Raw genomic sequence first — 24,190 nt, 5'->3', positions numbered from 1 at the left:
TACGGCGCGGTGACGCTGCGGCGGCGAGCGGGCGGCGGCGCGTGAGGCGCGCGATCCCCCGTGTCTTGGGAGCAGTGCCCCGGCCCCCACCGCTCCCGCCGCTGCCATGTCGGGCCGGTCGGTCCGGGCGGAGACCCGCAGCCGGGCCAAGGACGACATCAAGAAGGTGATGGCGGCCATCGAGAAAGTGCGGAAATGGTGAGCGGCCGGAGTCGAGGGTGCCGGCGAGGATCGCGGGCCCAGGCCCAGAGGCGCGCAGGACTGACGGGCTGGGTGGGAGCCGGCCGGCCGGCGCTGGGGGAGGGGGGAGGAGGAGACGGCGGGAGGAGGGTGCTTCGGCGTCGGCGTGAGGTGAGAGGGCGCGCCGGCCGTGGCCAATCAGCGGGTCGGCCTGGCTCGCGGGCCCGCCCACCTGCCGCGGCCGCCCGCCGCCCGGGCGTGGCTGCAGGCTTCCGGCCGCGCTCCAGCCGCGGGGCCGCCGTCTCCCCACCTGTACCGGGCGCTCCCGGGGATCAGCGCTACTTCTTTGCGGGGCTGCATCCCCTCCTGCGTTTCTGAACTACCCCATGATAATAGCGAACAATCGTCGAATGGCTTCAGCCTGCCAGACTGAGCGCTCTACGTAGTAAGTCGTGGAAGTTTGGTGAGAGTTTTTCGTTGAATCTGCCTGCCACGGGAGCGAGCGTGGTCATCGAAACGGAAACCTTTCTCTTTCCCTTGGTTGGCATTTTCTCTTGGTGCCTTGGGAGCTGTCAGTAGAGTCGGTGGGAAACGGCTCCTGTAAAGTTCATTGAAGACGCTGGTTGAGCTCCTGTTTTCAGTTAGGAACTCCGATGCATCATCACATTAAGCTTTCACAGTCAACTTCATGAGCCCTTTTCTTCCGCTGATTACTACGAATAGTTTGAAAGCCCAGGTAGGAGTTAGTTCTCTCAAGGAAGCCTTCCATTCCTCACCCTCCACCCCTGTAGGGGCATCGGTACTGAGGACTTTGCGTGTTTATTTGCCCATTTCCCCACAGGACGGAAGTTTCTTTTCTCATATCCAGGGGCTTCGTATATAGTTGAAATTCAGTATAAATATTAATTAAATAATTCATGGTTTCTCCCTTCGCATTTCATCATGCTAGGTTTTGGTGAAACCTAAGAATAGGCACACCTTTCTGTTCACCATCTCTGGCCCCCCCCCCCCAAGCGCCCCAGGCCAGAGGACCATCCTCTCATCTGCTCCAGCCTCCCTGTAAGCTCCCTGCTTGGCTCTTGCTTATTCCCCAAAGCATTCGTCACATTGCACTGAGTGGTTTCGTTTTTCTCACTTCAAATATCAGAGGGATTTTTTTATTTTTGTTTTTTGGTGGCTGGTTGGTGCAGGCATTGAACCCTGTACCTTGGTTTTATCAGCCCCCTGCTCTAATCAACCGAGTAACCAGCCAGCCCAAAGTGATCTTTTTAAAGTGTACGTCTTATCATAGAACTCCTCTGCTTTGAAGGTAATGTTTCAGTGGCCTCTTCTTGCTTTTAGGATAAAGACCAAAGAAGATCCTTCCTGCCTCGTCTACTTGGCTCTTTCCCAGGATGCTGGCTGTCTTTCAGTTGGAGCCACACTTGCTGTTCCTGCTGCCTGACATCCTTTTCTCTCTTCTCTCTTTCACCCTTGCCTCATTAACTGCTAGCTTAGCTGAAAAGTTGCTCCCTCAGTGGGACCTTTTGAGATTCTCAACCTAGATCAGGTCCCCTGCATCGAACTTTCTATTAGGTTGTATTAGGTTGAACCATAAGACATTTTAATCTATGAAAATAGCAATTTGATATGGTTAAACCTAATGATTGACTGATTGTGAAATGAGTTGTTGATAACTGTTTCCAGCAGGAATGCAGGCTCTGTGAGAGTAGGGACCATACATCTTGTTCCCTGCATCCCCAGGGCCTGGTGCATGCTCTTGTATATTAAACATATGTTGAATAAATGAGGAAGTGGAGTGTCCTGTTCAGGAATTAGCTTCAATTTCCTAAGGCTTTAGTTCATTCTTTTACATCACAGTCTCTCTTTACATTTCAGTTATGTCATTATTTGCTTAACAGCAACAACAGTCAATTTTTTTGCTTTTTTGTAGCTTCAAATTCAGACTTGAAACTTTCAGAAGTTGTTTCACATCTGTGACAAAGCACCTTCCTATGTTTGATCCTTGTTCCTGCTGACAGCAAGCACCTCTTAAGGTTACCAGTGGCCCTTAAAATAAGTTTGTTTTCTGCCTGGCAAGCTTAGAGAAATAACTTCTTGGAATGATTTTTCTATACCCATTTGTTTGTAGGCCCTAGAGCACATTGAAGGTGCTCTGTGGGCAAGTTCAGAAGAGTGGTATTTTAATTTAATTAGGTCTAGGTAGAATTGTGGGGCCTCCTTAGTAGTGATTTAGAAAGTGGCTTTGGGCAAGACTTTCCTTCCTCTTTATGCCTTCACTTATTTTCTGAGTGTAGTGGTAATCTCTGTTGTTTTTATCTCATTAGGATACAAGGAGAGACAAAAGGATTTTTACAAAGTTTTGAACTTCGGGGTTGAAATTTAAAAATTTCTTCAGAATAGTTTTCTCTTTCTTTATGTAGTCTTGGTAACCCAAAATGAGATGAGATCCTACCACTTCCACACCTACCAGTCCTTGTGGAAGTATCTTTCTTGTACTGTTTATTCCTTGGAGAGACCTTTAAGTGGAGACAGGAGAGGAGGCACAATCAGTCCAAGATCAGCTTAGAGAGATTTAGAGATTATCTCTATAATTGTCATAACATTCTTTTTTCAAATTTATTTTAATTAAAAAGTCTGTCCTATAAGTTTATTTCTACTTATCTGTATATTTAGTAATAATGGAGTGATAAGAGATTTTGAAGATTGATAGCCTGTCATCTTTACTGAAGTTATAATTTGGTAAATTGGCTGATAGATAAGAAACACTGTAAAAGGCAAAAACTGTCATGCCATTTAATAAGTGGTATCCCAGAAGGGACCCGTGAGCAAACAGGATGCTATGGCTACAGACAGATTAGAATTGCTGTTTCGAGTGCTATATTTTATGGTTTGAGTCCATAAGTGACTTCTGAGGCTTTTGATGCAAAGGAGATGAGGTTAGGCAGTTGGTTGCCGACGTAGATCTCTTCCTAGATTCGCTGAAGATTATTCTCCAGTAAGTGACATCTGCATTCCCACAGTATGATTAGAAATACACTTTTGATAAAGAGAAAAAGCACGCAAAGTAATTCACATGCAAATGGAAAAGAATATGGTGCGACATGGTGCTGTGTGTGCGTGTGTGCGTGTGTGTGCGTGTGTGTATGTTGTGTATTCCTCAACTATCAGGTTGAGTTTTAATCCTTTCTCCAAACAGCCTTAAACTACCTTCCAGCCTTATCTCCCACAACTTGATTGCATGCTGTTCCCCAAATACAGTTTCAAGCTTCCCACTTCTGCTTGTCCATAATCTACTCCCTTATTCTAGAATGACTCTGTCTTTCCTCAGGTATGTGCCTGGGGGCAGAAAACTACTCATTTTTTTTTAGGCATATCCCAAATGTTACTTCCTCTGTAAAGTAAAACCTTAAAGCAGTCTTCTCATGGCTCAGCCTTTACCTTCTCCAGAAGCCAGTGTAAGGCTTACACTTTGTTAGCCAGTAGCATCCTGTCCTGCTCCTGTGATTATTTTTAAGTGGAGTCATGTTTCACCCCATTCCACAGGAGTGATAGGAGTTCTGCTCTCCTCGCGATAGCCTTGTCTTTGTCTTTCAGCCCTCTTAACTTCCTTTTCACCTTCATGTGTTAGTGATTTCCTTACGTTCTTCATTCTTTATGAGTGCCCAAGATAGGAACTATATCTTATGCATCCTTTACTTCCTGCAGTGCCTTCTGTTGTAGGACTGTATAAATATTAGCAGAATTGAATTAATTTTGGAAAATAATGATGTTAGGTAAATACCTGGGTTTGAAAATGTGCTTGTACTCTATATTGGTGTAGTCTGTGAGGAAAAAAAGCTTTGGTACACTGTACATGAGGACAGGTGGCTAGTAGAGGGTTCAGAGCCAAAGGAATTTGGTAGGGAAGTCTTTCTGGAAGGGATGATTTTGCACCAAAAGGTAAGGTATAATTTGATAGAGAGTAAGTTTAAGAGGCATTCTAGATTGAAGGAATGATCTGCTGAGAAGTAGAAAAGCATAAGTTATGGACAGAAAATCTATTTAACTGTTTTATCAATTCTAAGACGTGTCTTTCTTTTAGGGAGAAAAAGTGGGTGACTGTGGGTGACACGTCCCTTAGGATATTTAAGTGGGTTCCTGTGACAGACAGCAAGGAGGTAAGTGTAGAAGAAAATCAAAACAACAGAAAGGTATTGTTTTTGTCATTTGTTTCTTTGATTGTCTCTTAATTATAAATGAATTTATTTCCCCAGAATTGAGTAGAAAATAATTCAAGGCACCCTCTGTCATTGGTCCATGCAAGGCCTTTCTCTATTATTTCCCTTAACCCAAACTGCTTTTCCAGGGCTTGACAAACTGCAGCACAGGCCTGCTCCCTGTGCCTGTCAGTATTGTTTTATTGGAGTACAACTACGCCCACTGGTTTTCTTATTGTCTGTTGATGCTTTTGAGTTACAGTGGCAGAGTTGAGTAGTTGCCGTAAGACCTAATGGCTCACAAAGCCTAAAATATTTATAATCTGGCCCTTTAAGAAAAAGTTTGCTGACACTTGTTCCTATCTGGTTAGCTACCCTGTCCTGTACGTGTCTTATGTGTGTTTATGCCTCTCTGATTCTGATATATGCCTTTCTGATTCATTTCCATGGGTTTATTTGGATTCCTGTATATTCTTGAAAAATACATAGCTTTGGGGCCGGCCCGTGGCTCACTCGGGAGAGTGCGGTGCTGATAACACCAAGGCCCCGGGTTCGGATCCCATATACGGATGGCCGGTTCGCTCACTGGCTGAGCGTGGTGCTGACAACACCAAGTCAAGGGTTAAGATCCCCTTACCGGTCATCTTTTAAAAAAAAAAAAAAAAAAAAAAAAATACATAGCTTTGTTTCATATGTGTTTTTTTTTTTTTTTTTTTTGCAAAACTTACGTATATGTAGCATTGTGTTCTAAACTTTTTCTATTCTTTTGCTAATCCTCGATTTTGAGAATTCTTCATGTATCTGTAAATGGAAATAGAGTTATTACTTCTGACTCTTGCATTGTATCCTCTTATTTGCAGTGACTACATTTATCTACGCCTTCCTGGGTGATAAATACCCAGATTGTTTCCAACTTCTTTTTCCTAGTTTTAAAAAAATTCAAATATAAAACACAAAAAAGTATATAAAACATAAACGTACAGTATAATGAATAAATATAAACCTAATACCCTTATAAAAACCACTCATGTCAAAAGATAGAGCACTGTCAACCCCCCAGAAGACCTCTTTGTAACTCTTTCCAACATCCCCCTCCCTATGCTCTAGAGGTAGTCACTCTCCTACTTTTGCTTTTCTTACTACTCCTCTAATCATTTATAAACATTTTTAGCTTTACATCAACAGCATCATAAAATATCTATTTTTGTTTTTTGTGTGTCTTGCTGTTTTTGTTCAGCATTATGTTAGTAAAATTCATTCATATTGTCTTGGAGCTATTTGTTTCTTTTCATTGCGATGTATGCTGTATATCCATTATATGACTGTACTGTAATATCTTTCTGATTCTCCTGTAGATAGATAGTTGGGTTATTTCCAGTTTGGGGTAATAGGAACAATGCCCCTATGAACATTCTTGTTTGGTATCCAGGTGAACATGTGAATGAGTTTTCCTAAGATACATTTCTAGGAGTAGAATTGCTGGGTCTTAAGGTTTGTGTGTTTTGACCTATACTGATGCCAGACTATTTTCCATAGTGATTGTACCAATTTATTGTTTACCACCAGAAATATGTGAGTTCTCATTCCTCCAAATCCTTATCAACACTTGGTGGTGTGAGACTTGTGTGTAAAGATATCTCATCGTGGCTTTAATTTGATGCATAATTATGTAATTACTAAAGAGTCTGAGCACTATTCAGTGTTTATTAGTCTTTTGGGTTTCTTCTTTTAGGAAGTGCCTGTTTAAATCCTTTGCTCATTTTTCTATTTGGTTGTGGTCTTTTTCTTATGACTTGTAGAATTCCCTATGTTCTGGACATAAGCCCTTCATTGATTATATGCTCTCCATACATTTTCTTTTTCTTTTTCTTTTTTTTTTTAAAAGATGACCGGTAAGGGGATCTTAACCCTTGGCTTGGTGTTGTCAGCACCACGCTCAGCCAGTGAGCGAACTGGCCATCCCTATATGGGATCCGAACCTGTGGCCTTGGTGTTAGCAGCACCGCACTCTCCCGAGCGAGCCACAGGCCGGCCCCACTCTCCATACATTTTCTCATCTGTGGCTTCGTACTCTCTTTATGGTGTCTTGAGTAACAAGTTTTTAATTTAATTTTATTTTTAATTTTATTTTTTTTTTGTCGTTTTTCCGTGACCGGCACTCAGCCAGTGAGTGCACCGGTCAGTCCTATATGGGATCCGAACCCGCAGCGGGAGCGTCGCCGCGCTCCCAGCGCGGCACTCTACCAAGTGCGCCACGGGCTCGGCCCACAAGTTTTTAATTTTAATGTAGACAAAATAATCATCTTTTCCTTTGTAATTAGTACTTTTAAATGTCTTAAGAAATCTTTTTCTTCTTTGAGGCCATAAAGATATTCTTCCATGTAATCTTCTACAAGTGTATTGTTCTGTTCCCACTTAAAACATTTCTGTAGTTGATATTTGTGTATGTGCAAAGAAGGGGCCCAATTTCACGTTTTTTCATGTGGGTGTACATTTGTCTCAGCCTCATTTATTGAAAAAACCATTTTCCTAATGCCCTGTAGAGCCACCTTTGTCATATTTCAAGTGTCTGCTTTTGTGTCTCTTTCTGGGTATTGTGCCCAGGTTTTTGGTAGCACAAATGACTGCAGTGACCATCCCTCATACCTGTCACCTTGAGGACTTGTAGTTTTTCTCTGGATTAGATGCTCAGGAGTAGGATTGCTCTGTTATAGGGTGTACGTACATCATCATTTTCTCTAAATGCTGCAGGTCTTCCTCCGGAGTGGCTGCACCACTGTTGTACACTTCACCAGTAGCACTTGAGGGTTCGTGTTTGCCGACATTGTCACCAGCTTGACATTCCCAGTTTCCTAACACCTGCTGGTCCCATAGGTGTAAAGTGGTATCTCTTTGTTTAATTTGCATTTCTCTGATCACTAGTGAGGTTGATCATTTAATCTCTTGAGATACTTTTTACCCATTCAGATTTCCTCTTCTCTGATTTCTTATATATTGCTTATTTTTGTATTGGATTTCCCGTCTTTACTTTTCTGATTTTCAAAGTTTCTTTGATATTCTAGATATAGAAACCTCTTGTCGGTTTTATACGTGGCAGATGTCTTTGCCTGGTGTGTCACCTGTCTGCTAACTTTGTCAGTAATGTCCTTTAATTTTTTGCATCAAATTAATCAATTTTTTCCTTAATGTTTTTATTTTTGGGGTCTTGTTTCAAAGTCATTCCCTGTCTTGTAGTCATAAAGAACTTCCGCATCTTCTATTAGCTTTTTAGTTTTGACTTTCACATTTAGATCTTTAGTCCATGTAGATTTTTAAAAAATATTGTAGTGATATGGATCCAATTTTATTTTTGTCGGCAGCTGGCCAGTAAGGATCCAATTTTAATTTTTCTTTATATAATGAGCAGTTTTTTCTAATACTGTTTACTAGTCTATCCTTTTCCCACTGATTTGTGCTGTCTTCTCTACTGTATGCCATATTCTTATCTATATCTGTTTTTGAGTTTTCTATTCTGAATATTTTGTTACTTTATCTGTGCGTGCACTAGAGTGACTGTTTTATTTACTGTCAATTTGTAGTATGCCTTAATCTTAAATGGGATGAACTATCTCTTGGTGTAGGTTTTTGTGAAGATAGGCCTTCTCTTTTGTGTTTTCTAAGATTTATTAAAAATTATGAATAGATATTGGTCTTTATCAGCTACTCTCTCTGCATTTACTGAGATGTTCATGTGATTTTCCTCCTCTAATCTGTTATTACAGTGAATTATATTAACAAAGTTTCTGACATTGAACCATTCTTGAACTCCTAAAACAAACTCTATTTGGACATCCTTTTTTTTTTTCTTATAATGTTGCAGTCAGTTCACAAATATTTTATTTTGAGATTCTTGTATGTGGTTCTTAAATGAAATTGGTCTTTAATTTTTCTTTTTATATGCTATCTTTACCTTATCTTGGTATTACAATTCCCCCAGCCTCCTAAAACAAATTCATCAGTTTCCCCTCTTTTTTGACTTCTAGACCAACTTGTGTCAGATGAGAGAGTTTGATAGAACTCACCTTTAGTACAGTATGGGCCTTTGGCTGGGGGAGGGGTGTTGATTTTCATTACAGTGGCTTTAATGGTGATTGATGTATTTAGATCTTCTCCTTTTTTTGTGCTTATTTGGCAACTTTATGTATATTTCCAGAAATTCATGCATTGCAAATAGGTCAGTGGTTCTTTAAATTGGGCAGTGCTGAATCTTCCCTTTTTTCCCACATCCCCAGGCAGGAGGGCTGGCTGGTTAGCTGAGTTGATTAAAGTGTGATGTTATAACACTAAGGTCAAGGGTTTGGATCCCGATACTGACCAGCCACCAAAAAAAGTTATGTGGCAGGGCATTTTTTCGTTGGTCAGTGATGCTAAATTTTCTGCAGTGCTTGGTTTAGTCCTGTACAGTGAAGAAGTGGCCTGTCCAAAATGCCAGCAGTACCTCTGCTGAAGAACAGTGATCAAAGTTTTAAAATATGTTGGTATATATTCATAATATTCTTTTATACTTCAAGATCTGTTATATTGGTAATTAATTAATTATTTATTTTTAAAGATGACTGGTAAGGGGATCTTCCCCCCACCGCCAAAAGATGACCGGTAAGGGAATCTTAACCCTTGAGTTGGTGTTGTCAGCACCATACTTACCCATTGAGCTAATCAGCCATCCCTATATGGGATCTGAACCCGTGGCATTGGTGTTATCAGCACCACACTCTCCCGAGTGAGCCATGGACCGGCCCAGGTGAGGGGATCTTAACCCTTGACTTGGCGTTGTCAGCACCACACTCTCCCAAGTGAGCTAACTGGGCATCCCTATATAGGGATCTGAACCTGTGGCCTTGGTGTTATCAGCACCAAACTCTCCCAAGTGAGCCATGGCTGGCCCATATTGGTAATTATTTTGCCTTTTTTCACTGTGTTTATTTTATTTTCATTTTTTTCTCTACTATGTTGTCATCTTGCTCCTAAAATCTTTTTTTTAAAAAAATTTTTATTGAATCGTAATTGATTATACATATTTATGGGGTTCAGGGTTGACATGTTGATCAAATCAATATTACTTGCATATGTATTGTTACAAATTGTACTTATTCTTTATGCCTCTTGTCCAATCTCTCCCCATCATCCTCCCTAACCCTTCCCCTTTAATTACCGTAGATTTCTTCTCTCCTTCTGAAAGAGTAATGGTTACTCTGTTGATTTGTTGTCTTAGATGATCTGTCCAATGCGGAGAGGTGTGTTCAGGTCCCCTAATATTATTGTAGAGCAGATGCTTCTGTCACTCTGGAACGGGCTTTGTGGAGAGAGACATCCTCTTTTCTTTGGTCTCTGCTGGTGACTCTCCTTGTGTCAGTGCACTCCAGTAGCTGGTGGACCATCTGCATGGTGGTTGTGGTGTCTAGCTGCTTTTGTGGCAGCCGTGGTTATTGTGGTTGTGGTGGGCCACCCACATGGAGGTGATGGTTTTGGCATGCTCCTTGGTGCTTGCTGTGTGCCTGGTTGTAGGAGGGGGGTCTGGACCCTGGCTCTATGCCTCAGGTCCCTGGGTGGGCCCGAGGTACTGGTGGTGTGCCTGGGCTGGAACTAATATTTTGTCCTTTGCTTACTTCTAAAATGGGGGAACTTCCTGTGGGAACCAGTACTTGAACTCTGTGGTTGAGCTAAATTGCTGCTTTGCTGCTCATTCCCTAGGGAAGGCTTTTTGTGCAGCTCAGGTTTTAATGGTTGACTTTATAGGTACTTCTGACTCTCCAGCGACCTGTTGCACCTGGGTTGTGTAGAAACTCTGATGTGGGTCTGAGTCTTTTCATCAAACTGCACCCCCATGTAATTCTATCTTCCTGACCAGTCTCCTCTGAGTGGTCCGTTGCTGATTGGGGTGCTGGTCAGCTGTCCTTGTAGTGCCACAGTGTTCCCCTGGAGGGCCTATCTCCCCTACCATCTGTTCTCCAAACACTTCCCATGGTACAGGCTGTGCACCAGTCCCTTGCGATGACTCACCGGCCTCTGAGTGGCTCCTTTTTTTCAATTGTTGTGGCTCCTTGCTCCTATGTGGGTCCATGGGAACCCTGTTAGTGGTCTTGCTGCCCTGGGGGCCACCAAGGCCCTCTTTTCCCCTGGCCTCCAAGAAACTTCTTCCAAAGGGCACAGCTGCAGCTTTTGCTCCTACTCCGTGCGCTCAGCAGCTCCAGCCTTAAAGTGGCTGCGGCACAAAATGGTTGGAGCAGTTTTTTTTTTCTCTCATCATGGCTTCTCCCGCCTTCATGCACTCTGTAGGTCTCCTTCCTCTTCCCCTGAGCTCTAGTGGCCCCAGCTCGGCTGTTGTTGCTTTTTTATAGTTGTAAATTGGTTGATTTGTGGGAGAGAGTGATGTTGGGGACTGTCTATTCTGCCATCTTGATGGGAAGCCTCTAAAATCTTTATAAAGAATTATTTTGTAATTTTTGTTAATCTTTTCTTTTGTTTGCTTTGTTCTCTGTTTTGTTAGTTTTTGCCATTGTTATTTCCTTTTTTGTTTTACTGGGGTTACTCTTCTTTTTTTAAAAAAAAGATGACTGGTAAGGGAATCTCAACCCTTGGCTTGGTGTTGTCAGCACCATGCTCAGCCAGTGAGCCAACAGGCCATCCGTATATAGGATCTGAACCCGTGGCCATGGTGTTATCAGCACTGCACTCTCCTGAGTGAGCCAGGGGCCAGCCCCAGGGAGATTTTTTTTTTTAAAGCTATTCTTTTTAAATTGTTTTAATTTTACTGAATTGGTAGGATGTTAGTTCTTTGGGATAATTGGGACTTCTCTTGTTACCAGGTTCATGATTTGATTTTTGGACTGTTAAAGGAAAAACTTTGGTAAACAAATTAAATTTAACAGTTCAATTGAACAAAGAACTGCTTACAAATCAGGCAGCCTCTGGAATCAGGACAGATTCAGAGGGACTCTGCCACTGCCACATGGTCAGTTATGATTTATAGACAGAAAAAGGGAAGTGATGTGCAGAAAAGAGAAGTGAGGTACAGAAACAGCTGGATTGGTTACAGGTTGGGGTTTGCCTTATTTGAACACAGTTTAAACAGTTGGCTGCCTGTGAGTGGCTGAAGTATGGCTGCTGTGATTGGCTGAGACTCAGCTATTGTTACAGAAGCACACTTTTAAGTTAGATTTTCAATTTGTTTACATACTAAGTTAGGTTGCAGTTCCTCTGTAAGAGCTCAAGTATGGGAATACAGAGGCTTTCTTGGGCCAAATTTTAGTTTGATTTAACCGGAGCATTCACTGTGATTGAAACAAATACACTGTCTAGGTGTGAAATTAATCAATTGAAGCATTTATGATGTCATTGATACTGAAAATGGTGCCGTCATGCAACGGAAAGCCACACACGAAGGCATGAGTCTTTGCAGCAGAGAAAAAGGTTTATTCACAAGGTGGCCAAGTGAGAGGACAGGAGATATATATATCTCAAATCCATCTTGTCCACAGCAGGAGAGGAGGTGTATTTATGGGGAAGTGGTTGGGGTGGTGCAACGCATGGGGATCGCAACTGGTTAAAAGGTTTGAAGGAGTTCCCCAGCAATCTGCACAGGTGCTGCAAGCCGTCTGCATGCCTTTGCATGTTCAGAAAAATGGTGATGTTAGCTGGAGGTGGAGTCTTTGGCCATCTGACAACCCATCAGACATCAGGGCAGACTCAGTGGAGAGGTCTGCAGGCTTAACCAACCCACCTCAGTTTGTGTTGGGCCAAGCTAACTCCATAGGTCCTGCAAAAATACCTTAGGGTGCACAATGAGACTTCTGCTCCAGAAGCGTTATCTTAAAAAGGCAGATAGGAAGAAACAGAATGAGAGTTTAGTAAATGGAAATTTACTGAAACTACAAGCAATTTAAACAGGGAATACATTTTAACTGAAAAGCCATGGTTGTATTATGCAGACCTTCTGTGTTGTATGTTTTTCTATATGTTTCTGAAAGGACTGTGTGAAATTGTGGGTTTGCTTCTTGACAGCTGGTGAGTCAGTTGTCACTTTGTGTAGTTTGAAGCTACATTTTTGATGCATGTATGTTTATGTCATGATTGTTATATCATCTTGACCTGTTATTCCTTTTACCAGTATATAATGATGTCCCTCTTTGCCCTTTATGTCCAACCTTTCGTCACCTCAAATTCTATTTTGTCTGATATTACAATTTGTAACCTGTCTTCCTTTTGATTCATATTTGACTGGTGTGTCTTGTAATTCTGTTCTTTATCTTAGAGGAAATCCTAGGCTGATGTGGTGGTTTGTCTCCAAAAGAGTTCCTAGGAATCCATGTTTCTTCTAGCTTTCTGATCCTTTTTTATTCTTCTCAAATTTTTAGAGAATAATGGCTGTATTCATTTTATTTTATTTATTTTTTAATTAATTTATTATTTTTTTAAAAGATGACTGGTAAGGGAATCTTAACCACTGACTTGGTGCTCTCAGCACCGCGCTTTCCCAAGTGAGCTTACTGGCCAGTGCCCCTAACCATTTATTAAGTGTACAGTTCAGTTATGTGAAGTACTTTTACATTGTTGTGCAACCAATTTCCAGAACTCTTGATTTTCATTTTGCAAAACTAAAACTCTATTTTTTTTTTTTTTTTTTTTTTTTGGCAGCTGGCCAGTAAGGGGATCTGCAAAACTAAAACTCTATGCTAATTAAACAACAACTTTCTATTCCTCTGCTTCATTTTTGAGCTTATATTCCAAGGCCAATCTCCAGCCATCACATATGTTACAGGTTCCAGGCAGCAGGAGGAAGAGTGGATGGATGGGCAAATAGTGTTTTCGTGAATTCAAGGTGTTTCCAAGACATTGCCTCATGACATGTACACTTACTATGCATGTTCAGAATAGCCTGTGGTGTATCCATCAGCCTGGAAGGCTGGGAAAATGTGACCACCAAAAAATTCTGTGGGCAAGGATTTTTGCCATAATACACTTTTTTCCCCCCTCTCTCTTTACTTCAATCTAGACAGATTTACTTCTGCTGATTTGATAGTTCTACATACTACTTCTTCATCATATTTTTATTTTCTATTGGCTATTTCTAACCTAATAAGACTTGTACTCTTTATTTTTCCCTATTGATGTATAAAGCTTATCTAACTCCTTGTTTTCCCTCTGAATGTGAAAACACCCACAACACACTAACCACCTCTGGTCTCCACCCCACCCCCACTTCCATTCCTCCCTGGTCCTTAGATGGTCCTTAGATTTGACTGGAATTTCAGTTCCGAATTTTTACAGATATTTCTTGTTTAGGTTCTTGCTTATTTAGACAAAGTAAGCATTTATTTACTATCCTTTGCTCCTATGGCATTGCTTTCTCCTTGATTAATTTCTCTTCTTGCTGGACTACATCTTTCAAGAGTTTTGTCACAGAGGGTTTTTGTGGGGAGAACTTTCTCTTTTTTTTTGGCAGCTGGCCTGTGCGGGGATTCAAACCCGTGACCTTGGTGTTATTTTTGTGGGGAAAACTTTCTGAAAATATGGTTATCTTTGTTTTACTTTCATGTTTAACTGGTAATTTTACCGGTATATGAAATTCTAGGTTAAAAATGATTTTCTTTCAGCACTTCGAAGCTGTTACTCAAGTGTTGTGCTTTCAGTGTTGCTGTTGAGAAATCTGATGTCACCTGATCTTGATTCTTTGTAAGTGATCTACTTGTCTTTCTGGAAACTTCTAGAATTTCTTATCTGTCTTTGATATCCCAGGACTTCTGGTGGAATATCCTGTAATGTGTACATCTAGCTGCTTTATTTCTTAACTTTTCTCTCTTTTCATTTCATTTCTTATCATTTCCTGATGCATGCTGAGTTTCTTAACCCAGTTTTTGATCACTAATATTTTTTCTTTTCATTTTGTTTGTTTGTTTGTTTATTTGCTTTTTGGCATTTGGCCTGTATGGGCTGTTACCCTTGACCTTGGTGTTATCAGCACCACTCTCTTGAGCTAACCTGTCAGCGCTCATTAATCTCTTTTTGGTGGCTGGCCATCATTAATCTTTTCTTTAGCTGTATCTATTTCTGCTATTAAACTCACTACTTAATTTTTATTTCGAACAATTATATTTTTCATACTAAATTTTCTCAATTGGTTCTTCTTCAAAACAACTTTCCAATATCATCCTTATCTTTCTGAGGAGACTTTCTATGTTTAATTTCAATTCTTCTGTCCCATTAGTTTGCTGCTTCTAATAGATTGTTCTCTTTATTGTCTTTCATGGTGCTTGTTTTCCTCCAGAGTTTGGTTAGTTTTTTGTGTACTCATCTCTTATTCCCTTGGGACTCTCAGCTGCCTTGGCTAGTAATATGTAACTGAGGGGAGGTCCGAAGCCTGAGCCCTGGTTTTCCCTCCTCTAAATGAGTTTAAGGGCTGGGGTTAGCCTCAGGGTTCAGTCTTTCCCTTTTGCCTGCTGACATTTTCTCCTGCCCCAGGGAACCCCCAGTACCCATCCTCCAGGTGCTACCTTTATCTGGGAGCAGCCATCTCAAGGAGTACTGGGATGCCAAACCCAAGGAGTTGGTGGGTAAAAGTTAGGGGGGCTTTGTAGGGACCCTTTAATCCCCACCCATCCCTGGCCCAGTGATGCCATTACCAATAGGGGCCAAAGGTCAGGCAGTTAAATCTCTTGGGCAGTGTGTATATGTAGGGGAAGGACATTGCTAGAAACTGCCTCCTCCCTTCCCCAAACTCAGCCACCTTTGTCTCTCCCAAGGGCTTCTCACAGTGTTTGTGTTGGTTGCTGAGCTGGGCTCTGAGGTCCATCAATTTACCTCCCCTCCAGTGGTCCGTGGTAGTGTGCCACCTTCTAGCATAGATCAATAAGATTAGGAAAAATGGAAAATAATAATTACCAACTTGGTCAAGAAAAAAAAATAAAAATGTCAAGGAGACAAGGGAGTGGGATAGTGCTAATGGGACAGTAAAGTGGCACAAACTTTGTACAGGTCAAGTTAGTCATATATACTTAAAAGCTTTCGAAATATTTATCTCTGTTATAGAAATTTTCTATAGGAATCTATTTTCAGGAGAAATCTACAGTATCATTCATAATACTTAAGAATTTCAAGCAAATTATATTGTAGCGCATACACTAAGTTATTGTGTACTGGTATCTTGTAAAGCTTTGTAACTATTATAAAAGATGTTGTAGAAGATTATTCAGTGGCATAGGAAGATGTTTACAATATGGTGAGTAGGAGAGGAGAAACAGATTTTCTTTTTGGGGGGCAGCTAGCTGACATGGGGATCCGAACCCTTGACCTTGGTGTTATAACACTGTGCTCTGACCACCTGAGCTAACTGGCCAACCTAGAAGCAAATTATAATACTATATTATCCTATTTCTTGTGCAGACATATGTACAGGTTGTCTTTGGTTGTACAGGTGATTTTATTTTTCTGTATTTTCAGAATTTCCTACAGTGAATACATATTTTATACAAACACAGAATCATTAAACTAAAGATAAATGAGAGATCAGAAAAAAGTAATGATAAAGCCGAATGCTGGCGTGGGTGCTGTGAAACTAGTATACTAAATAAAGTGCCATGTCTTTTAGTGATATTCAGTGTATATTAAGAAAAATGATGTGTTTATACTTTTTGATCTAGAAGGAATACTTTTTCTGAATTTATCTGAATAAAAAAATGCAGAAAAAAGTGAAAGTTGAGCATTGTGGCTTTATTCCTAATAGCAATAGTTAAGCACAGTCTTAAATAAGTTAAAGCTAAATGTCTAATAGTTGGGAAGTGATTAAGTGAATTATAGTATAATAGAATATTATGCAACTGTGTTTATGTAGTATATGTAGTAAAATTGTAAAGTGTTTGCAATTACTTTAAAGTTATATCTGCATATGAAAAGTGAAGGGAAGGACATGTATGAATGTGTACAGTTGATTTATTACAGAGATAGGATTGAGAGTTATTAACAAAAACTAAATTGTATTACTAGTACAGTGCATCTGAAATAGACAGACATGTATGAAAAGTATGAACTGGTAAGTCTGAGACTACCCAGATTTAAACTTTTGGCTTTTGGGAGGCTCTCATTTGTAAATGCTTGGATTGATTATTTCCTTCACCCTGGGCTTTGTAGCAGGCTAGTGCTTACCTTCCTATACATGCAACCTACATCCTGTGTGAAAGAAATGATGTGATAGGTAAAGGCAGACATGAGGTGATCATTTTGAATGGATGAGGATGATTGATCAGGAAGAGAGCTCACAGGGGCCACTTGGTCCTGTTGCTGTGTGCATTACATATATAGTGACTCCTCCTTTTGTCTAAGTAGAAATTCATTCTTCACTCACTTTTTTTTCGACTTTTTTCATTCTTCACTCACTTTTTTTTCTCACTTTTTTTGTACGTTTCGTGCTACTAAAACAGGAATCTTTCTGAAATAAGTGTTTTGTGTTTCTCGCCCATCCATATAGGGAAGGGTTGGATAGAGCATTTTGATCAGGGCAGAAGAGTACCAGGGACGCTCTAGTAGAACATATGCACCTGCCTCTCACTTTCAATTCATGATATCTCTGCTGGAAAGGTTCGTTTTACAGGCAGAGACACCAAGGCTTGAGGAGAAGCACTTTGCCCAGGATTCTTTCATTCTTTGGGTCCTTGGATTCTCACATCACTGTCATTATTCCTGTTCAGTCCTAATCCAGATCCCTGTGGTCTCTCATATAGCACCCTTCTTCCTCTGCACAAGTTTCCTGCTTGGCTCTGTCATATTCCTCTTTTTTTCCTTTTCTAGAAAGAAAAGTCAAAATCGAACAGTTCAGCAGCCCGGGAACCTAATGGCTTTCCCTCTGATGCCTCAGCCAATTCCTCTCTCCTTCTTGAATTCCAGGGTGAGTTGTACTGGTATGTCTTCCTTGCAGGAAAAAGAAAACTTAGATGGACTTAATAACAATAATAGTTCTATGTGTTGCTTCAGTGTGTACTGTTTTGCTGGTATTTTGCTAGGGACTTTACAGAAGTTTTTTTTTTTTTTTTAATTCTTTTTGTTTGTTTGTTTTTGTCTTTTTCGTGACCGGTAAGGGGATCGCAACCCGCACCGCACTCAGCCAGTGAGCGCACTGGCCATCTCTATATAGAATCCGAACCCGCGGTGGGAGTGCCGCTGTGCTCCCAGCGCTGCACTCTCCCGAGTGAGCCATGGGGTTGGCCCTACAGAAGTTTTTTTATTTAAACTTCACAATAGCCCTGCAAGATGATAACATCCTCATTTTCCAGTTAATGTAACTGAGGCTCAGAGAGGTAAAGTTATGTACGTAAAGTTACTTAACTAGTATGTGACAGATTCCATGTTAGGTCCTGGTTTTCTTTCTTTTTTTTTCTTTCTTTTATTATTTTAAAGATGACCGGTAAGGGGATCTTAACCCTTGACTTGGTGTTGTCAGCACCACACTCAGCCAGTGAGCGAACCGGCCATCCGTATATGGGATCCGAACCCGGGGCCTTGGTGTTATCAGCACCACACTCTCCCGAGTGAGCCACGGGCCGGCCCTAGGTCCTGGTTTTCTGTATCAGAAGCTCTTTTCTTTATTTTTTTCTTTCTGGAAGCTGACTGGTACAGGGGTTGAACCCTGGACCTTGGTGTTACCAGCACCATGCTCTAACCAACTGAGCTAACTGGCCAGCTCTCTTTTCTTTAGCTGTATATTTTATGATAGTGCCTTAGAGTAGGCTACTCAAAGCCAAGGCTTCTGCCTGTCCACTGTGAGCACAAGCTCTGCCTCCTAGATCAGTCCCACCTGTTGGCACTGTGGTTCTAATACTACCTTTTATACCTGTGTGGCAGTATTGTTTATGAAGCATATTTATTTAAGTTTCTCACTTTTATCCTCTGTCAGCCTGCGATAGAAACCAGGCAGTTATGTATTAACATCCCTATTGAAGGAAATTGATGCTCAGAGAAGAGCGTTTCCCTAAGCTTAAAAGTGACAGAACTTTATTCTTTTTGTAATAAAATGGTACTTCCTTTTTAGTGTTGAAGATAGTGATCTTTGTAGGAGTAAAGACTAGAGCAGGCTTACGACATTCTCTTTGGAACTAGACTTGAAGCTAACCCAGGGTGCAGTTATCCCCTTCCCTCTTCTCCCTCGAACTCTACCAAGGTCAGTGTAATATTGGAAGAACACAAGGAAAGGGTTCTCTTTAGCTCTGTGTGGGGTGTTCAAAAATCATAAAGCTCTGGGAGACATATGAAGCTCCGTTTCCTCAGTCTGGTCACCATCTCCTCATTTTCATTCAGTCACCGTTACTTGAATGCCTGCTATGTGCCAGGGACTGTGTATTGCACTTGCGAGTCAGGGACAACGAAGCCACAGAGCCTGCCCACACAGAATGTAATGGAAGGAGGCAGGCATGTGTGAAATAATAAATGCAGGTGTGCACAGCACACAATGGGAGCATAAAGGAGAGCGGTCCTTTGCACCTAGCTGAGCTGGGGAGACAGGGCCCTGCAGAGGAAGTGATGATTGGGCTGGATGTTGGAATGATTAGGGGCTTTCCAGGAATCCTGGAAAAAGAAAGTCATATCAGCACAAGGAGCGGATAGGCAGAGTCACTGGGCACGAAGCAGCCCTGGGATTAGGGTCTACCTTGGCTGGAGGCAAGAGTCTGAGTGGAAGAACTGAGGAGGCACTGAGACTGGAGGCCATTCTGGGTTTTCTGTGTTGTGATAGGGCCATCTCATGCCTGCCCTAAGAAGCTCTGGAGTGTGAAACTTGTCCTTTAGGCAGCAGGGAACCATAAAAGGGTTTGGGAAGATAACTCCAGCAGTGGTGTGAAGTACAGTTTGGAGTACATGAAACTGAAGGTAGGGCAGTTAGATAGGTGGTTGTTGCTAGAGGCCGGGCCACAGTCAGTGAGTCACCAAGGCAGAAGGAGAGGAAGGAATGAGCACAGGTGATTTCAGAGGAGAAGGATAGATCCGATGTGGTGCCTGCTGCTGGAGGTGAAGGAGACGAAGGAGTTGTTGGTGCCTATTTTTGTAGGTGGTTACATAAGCTTCCAGAAAGAGCTCCCAGGTGGGAATCCCTCAGTCTTTGGGGCAAGCAGGCAGCTGAAGGGCCTGAGCTGGCCACCTCCAGAAACCACCAACCTCTTTCAGGTACCCAAGAGTGCCAGACACATTTTATCATTTTCTGCACATCTTTGACCTGAGAAAGATTAGGAAGTACTGACCAGAGATAGAGCTACACCCTTCCCTTTTGCTGGGCAGTGAGAAAATACCAGCTTCAAGCTGTAACTGGTGGGTAACGAAGAAGGGATTAATAAGCATATCCTGACCTTTCTGAAGTATAAGCATTGCATAAACTTAAAGATTCCAGCTGCATCTGTGCTTAAAACATGTTATGAAATAGAAAATGCTTAATCAATTGAGACTCTGCTGATAATTTGCAGTGCATAGAAGCCCCACAAGTGTCCACTTTTCATGGGGTATGTGCAGCAGTGTTGTATCTGGTTGTGTCCACGGCTGCCTAAGGAGGTGCTAGGTCCTTGGTGCTTCACTGAGTTCCTCTTGAGGAAAGTGACCACGCTCAGCTGTTGTCTTTGTTGTGTTTGATTTTCAGATGAAAATAGCAACCAGAGTTCCGTGTCCGATGTCTATCAACTCAAGGTGGACAGCAGCACTAACTCAAGCCCCAGCCCCCAGCAGAGCGAGTCCCTGAGCCCAGCACACACCTCTGACTTCCGCACAGATGATTCCCAGCCCCCCACTCTGGGCCAGGAGATCCTCGAGGGTGAGTCTCAGTGAACCCAGGACAAGCATCTTGGAGGGGCCTTGTTTCCTGCTCCTTTTTTTGGTGGCTGGCTGATACAGGGATCAAACCCTGGCCTTGGTGTTATCAGCATCATGCTGTAACCAACTGAGCTAACCAGCCAGCCTCTTGCCTCCTCTTGATGTTTCTCTTTTTTAGAGTAAGAGGTTAGAGAGTGTGCCTCAGAGCCTGGCAGCATTAAGTCATTTGTTAACAGCTGGGGCTATTTGGGGGAATGATTGTATTTTACTATTTCACAGAATGAGGGAAGAAAACAAGCAGTACAGTTGAATGCCAGGTGTTGTGTAAGGAACTTTTCGTATTTGATGACTGGTATAATTCTCTCAAAAACCCTGTGAGATAGCAGCTATTGTCTCTATTTTACAGACGAGGAAATAGAGGCTTAGAAAGGTTAAATTGCTTGTTGGAGATCGCATAGCTAGTAACTGGTGGAACTGGATGTCAATTTAAGACTTTCTAATTTCAAAGTTCACATTCTTTGCATTATATCATGCGAATTTCTTGTTATAGCACAGATAGAAATACAAGGCTACTTCAAAAAGTTTGTGGAAAAAGAGAATTAAAAGAGAATACAAATCTTTCCATGAACTTTTTGGAGACCCTTGTATTTATTGTGTGCTCACAAAGAGCCATGCACTGCTCTTAGCTCCCTACATATGTTATTTCATCTAAACCTTGTAGCAGCCCTCTCATAAAACTGGGAGACTGAATTAGAGTGTGATGTGTGGGCTGGAGAATGACAAGATGAGCTGCTCGTTGGTTCCAGATGTCTCCAGAATAGGCCAAGCTCCCCAGCCTAGCACTGACACCCTCTGCCCTCTAGCCATATTTTACCCATGTACGTTAGTGACTGGCTCTTCAGCAAGACTCTGGCCCAACCTGGCCTGAACATTTGACCGCTAGGCCGGTGTTCCTCCCTCTTCACAGCGTCACCTCCACATAACTCTTAGGGAGGCTCCCCCAGTTTGAGGCCAAGGCTTCTCAAGAGCCTCCAGCCTCAGGATGGCCCTGCACTCATGCTGACCTCGCTGCTGTTTTAGAGCCCTCCCTGCCTGCCTCAGAAGTGGCTGATGAACCTCCCACCCTCACGAAGGAAGAACCAGTTCCATTAGAGACACAGGTAAGGAGTCACTTTGGGTTTCCCAGTTTCCAAGGAAAAAAAGGCGAGATTCTGTTGATTAGAGATTGGATCTGTAGCACTGAATGTGCTGCAGTAGAGTAGGGAGGCCGCTGGGACAGCTGGTGTCTCTGGGTTGTAAGGCTGGGCAAGAAGTTGGTCATCTGCGAGAAGGCTGAGGGTGTGCTTCCGGGCTGTAGTTCGGGTAGATGGGGAGGTTCTGGTTCAGAGAGATGGCCCTATCATTCCATGCTCTGGCTGCTCCTAGATTGCTGAGGAAGAGGAAGACTCAGGTGCCCCGCCCCTGAAGCGCTTCTGTGTGGACCAACCTGCAGTGCCGCAGACAGCATCAGAAAGCTAGCACGTCCCCACGCCCTTCGCCTCCTGGCCCCTGCCTCTATTTATTGCATTCTGGTTCTGGCCGAGCTGTGTTGCTGGGGTAAGGGCAAGCACTGGGGTCCAGAGCCTGCACATATGAGCCTTCTGGGCTGGAAGGCTGACATAGGACTTGGGGATGTAGCATCATCTCCCCATCCCTGGCACCTGTGTCTGCTTGCTCTTGAGAAGAAGAGCATTCATGTCCTTTTTGCACCCCAAGTAGGCTGGAGCATCAGCCATCCCAATATTCATCTGTCACCTCCAGGTAGCAGTCTCTGCTCCAGAACCTCTGGACTGAGCTGCTGGCACTTCTCTGAGAAGAAAGAGATGTGGAAGGTGCCCTCTAGAGAAGAGAGCACCTAGGCTTACTTGAACTTGAATGGAGACTGTAGATTCATGGGCTTTCCCATAGGGCTAGGGGCCCTGTAGGCTGCTGTTGGAGAATGACTGGGTAGAGACTTCGGAGGGAAGGGAAGAACCCCCCTCCAGGAAGGCAAGGGTTTTGCTCCACATGAAGGCAGAAAGTCCATATAGATTTCTTGTTATCCTGGCGCTTCTGCCCGTTCCTGAGGTTGTCCTGCCTCTTTTGGGCCTCTTAATTGCATTTGGGCATTGCCATAACCATCCCCTTTCCCTAACATACACACACGCTCACAGCTTTCTCTGTTTTCACCTATACATTTTATTCCAGGATCCCCTGCCTCCTGCCACAAACTGCCCCAGCAAGTATTTGAAGTTCTGACAGCAGTACCTGTCCCCCACATTACTCCTTCAGCTCAGAGTTTCTAGAAAGTTTCCTTTTCTTTGAAATCTGCATGTTTAATTGAACTTTGTGATTTTATTTTTTGTTTCAAAAAGTTTAAGAAAATGAAAATGGGCAACAGTGAGTGAAGACATATTTTAGCACTGAATAGAATATTTTTAAAATTAAACTATTTGAAATATGTCTTCTTTGGTATCTGAGTGCTTCATTTTTGAAGGTTGTGGGGGTAGGGGCTGGGGGTGGTGGTGGCTGAGTGCTTGTGAAGTCACTGTGGGTTGGGCCCTGCCGATTGCTTTATTACTCCCACAGAGTGCACTTCCTTATGAGAATAATTTCGAGACTGCCTGTGAAGTTGTCATGTAGTTCGAATAATACTTCGGTCTCTGCGTGTACTGACTGCAACCAATGGATGTGTTTTCCACAGCCCCAGGTGCTTAGGAGGTTCGTGAGTTCTTTTTTTTTTTTTAAGCATAGTAAGTAAGTTTGGACATGAGTTATTTTAACTTTTTAAAAATTGTGGTAAAATACACATGACATCAAAGTTACCATTTTAACTATTTGAAAATGTACAGTTGATTGATACTAAGTACATTTATGATGTTGTGCAGTCATCACAGCTACCTAGCTCTGAACGTTTTTATTACCCCAAACGGAAACCTCTTGTCCAATTGGCAGTCCCTTCCTCCCCTTTCTCCCCTCCCCCCAGACCTCGGCAACCACAGATCTGCCTTCTGTCCTTAGTGAGTTCCTTTTTCTTCCTGATTCCTAAGGAAAATGATAGAATCATGGCTGTAAAGAATTCTATATTCTATATGCTCAAGAATTTCAGTATTCCCTGAAGTGATTCCTCTCCTTTCTAATAGGGGCCCCAGGTGTCATGAATGTGACAAATCTCCAAGTTCTCCAAGTGTATTTTGTCATCCCTAGTTTGTTTTTTCTTTAAAAATTTCACATCACATGTGCTATCAAGTTGTCAAATGAATGTCACAGATAAATAAGTATGTTTTAATATGTTTAAACAAAGGAAGGTATTGAACGTATAATGAATAAGAGACTGTAGAAAATGACTTGAAAAAGAACCAAATAAGATTTCTATAAATGGAAAGAGAATTACTGAAATCAAATTTCACAAAAGAGAAGCAGGAGAGAAAAATTAGTCAGCAATTGGGGTTCATGGTTACTTTGTGGCCAGGTGGTTAGACTGAGAACACAGAGGAGGTCAGGAATCCTGTCCCTCAGGAGGCCCCATAGACTGGGTAGGGAGATAGACCTCTACATGGAACTAGACAGAACATAGTGTGGTAAGTGCTGGAGTAGAGCCCATAAGGAATGTGTTGGATGATGAAAACGATATACTGGAATGCTTCTCTTCTTCATTGACTTCTACTTTAGTAACACTTCACTGATACTCTCCTAAGAAAGTCACCATCCTGGAATCTTGATGGGGTAAATGTTAGGAGGATGAGAAGAAAAAGAGAAGAGGAAAAGTCAAAGAATGACCACAGTTGTTTACAAATAACTTGTAAATTCCCTTTGGGCAGTGGTAGGCCTAAAACATATGCATATTTAAATTACTAAGGAAAGGGCCGGCCAGTGGCTCACTCGCCCGGGTTCTGATCCCATATAGGGATGGCCGATTAGCTCATTGGGTGAGCATGGTGCTGACAACACCAAGTCAAGGGTTACGATCCCCTTAC

General features: G+C 42.3%; 1 protein-coding gene across 2 annotated transcripts; it reads left to right on the top strand.

Moving 5' to 3' along the window:
• BCL7B (BAF chromatin remodeling complex subunit BCL7B) lies at nucleotides 1-22,677 on the top strand. Of its 2 annotated transcripts, XR_010022944.1 has the most exons (7): nucleotides 1-198; nucleotides 4,265-4,340; nucleotides 17,199-17,295; nucleotides 20,026-20,196; nucleotides 21,276-21,355; nucleotides 21,621-21,791; nucleotides 22,422-22,677. XR_010022944.1 is itself a non-coding variant. In XM_063090565.1 (6 exons), exons 1-6 carry the CDS (start codon nucleotides 107-109, stop codon nucleotides 21,711-21,713), a joined length of 609 nt encoding a protein of 202 aa, XP_062946635.1. In that variant the 5' UTR covers nucleotides 1-106; the 3' UTR covers nucleotides 21,714-22,677. The 2 variants fall into 2 exon arrangements, 1 of the variants encoding a protein (XP_062946635.1); XM_063090565.1 differs by having other exon boundaries at nucleotides 21,621-22,677.
• The last annotated feature ends 1,513 nt before the right edge of the window (nucleotides 22,678-24,190 follow it).

This window comes from Cynocephalus volans, chromosome 3 (assembly GCF_027409185.1).
Source record: "Cynocephalus volans isolate mCynVol1 chromosome 3, mCynVol1.pri, whole genome shotgun sequence".
Taxonomy (NCBI): Eukaryota; Metazoa; Chordata; class Mammalia; order Dermoptera; family Cynocephalidae; genus Cynocephalus; species Cynocephalus volans.
The sequence above is the reverse complement of the archived record's forward strand: the minus strand, read 5'-3'. Positions and strand labels throughout refer to the sequence as shown.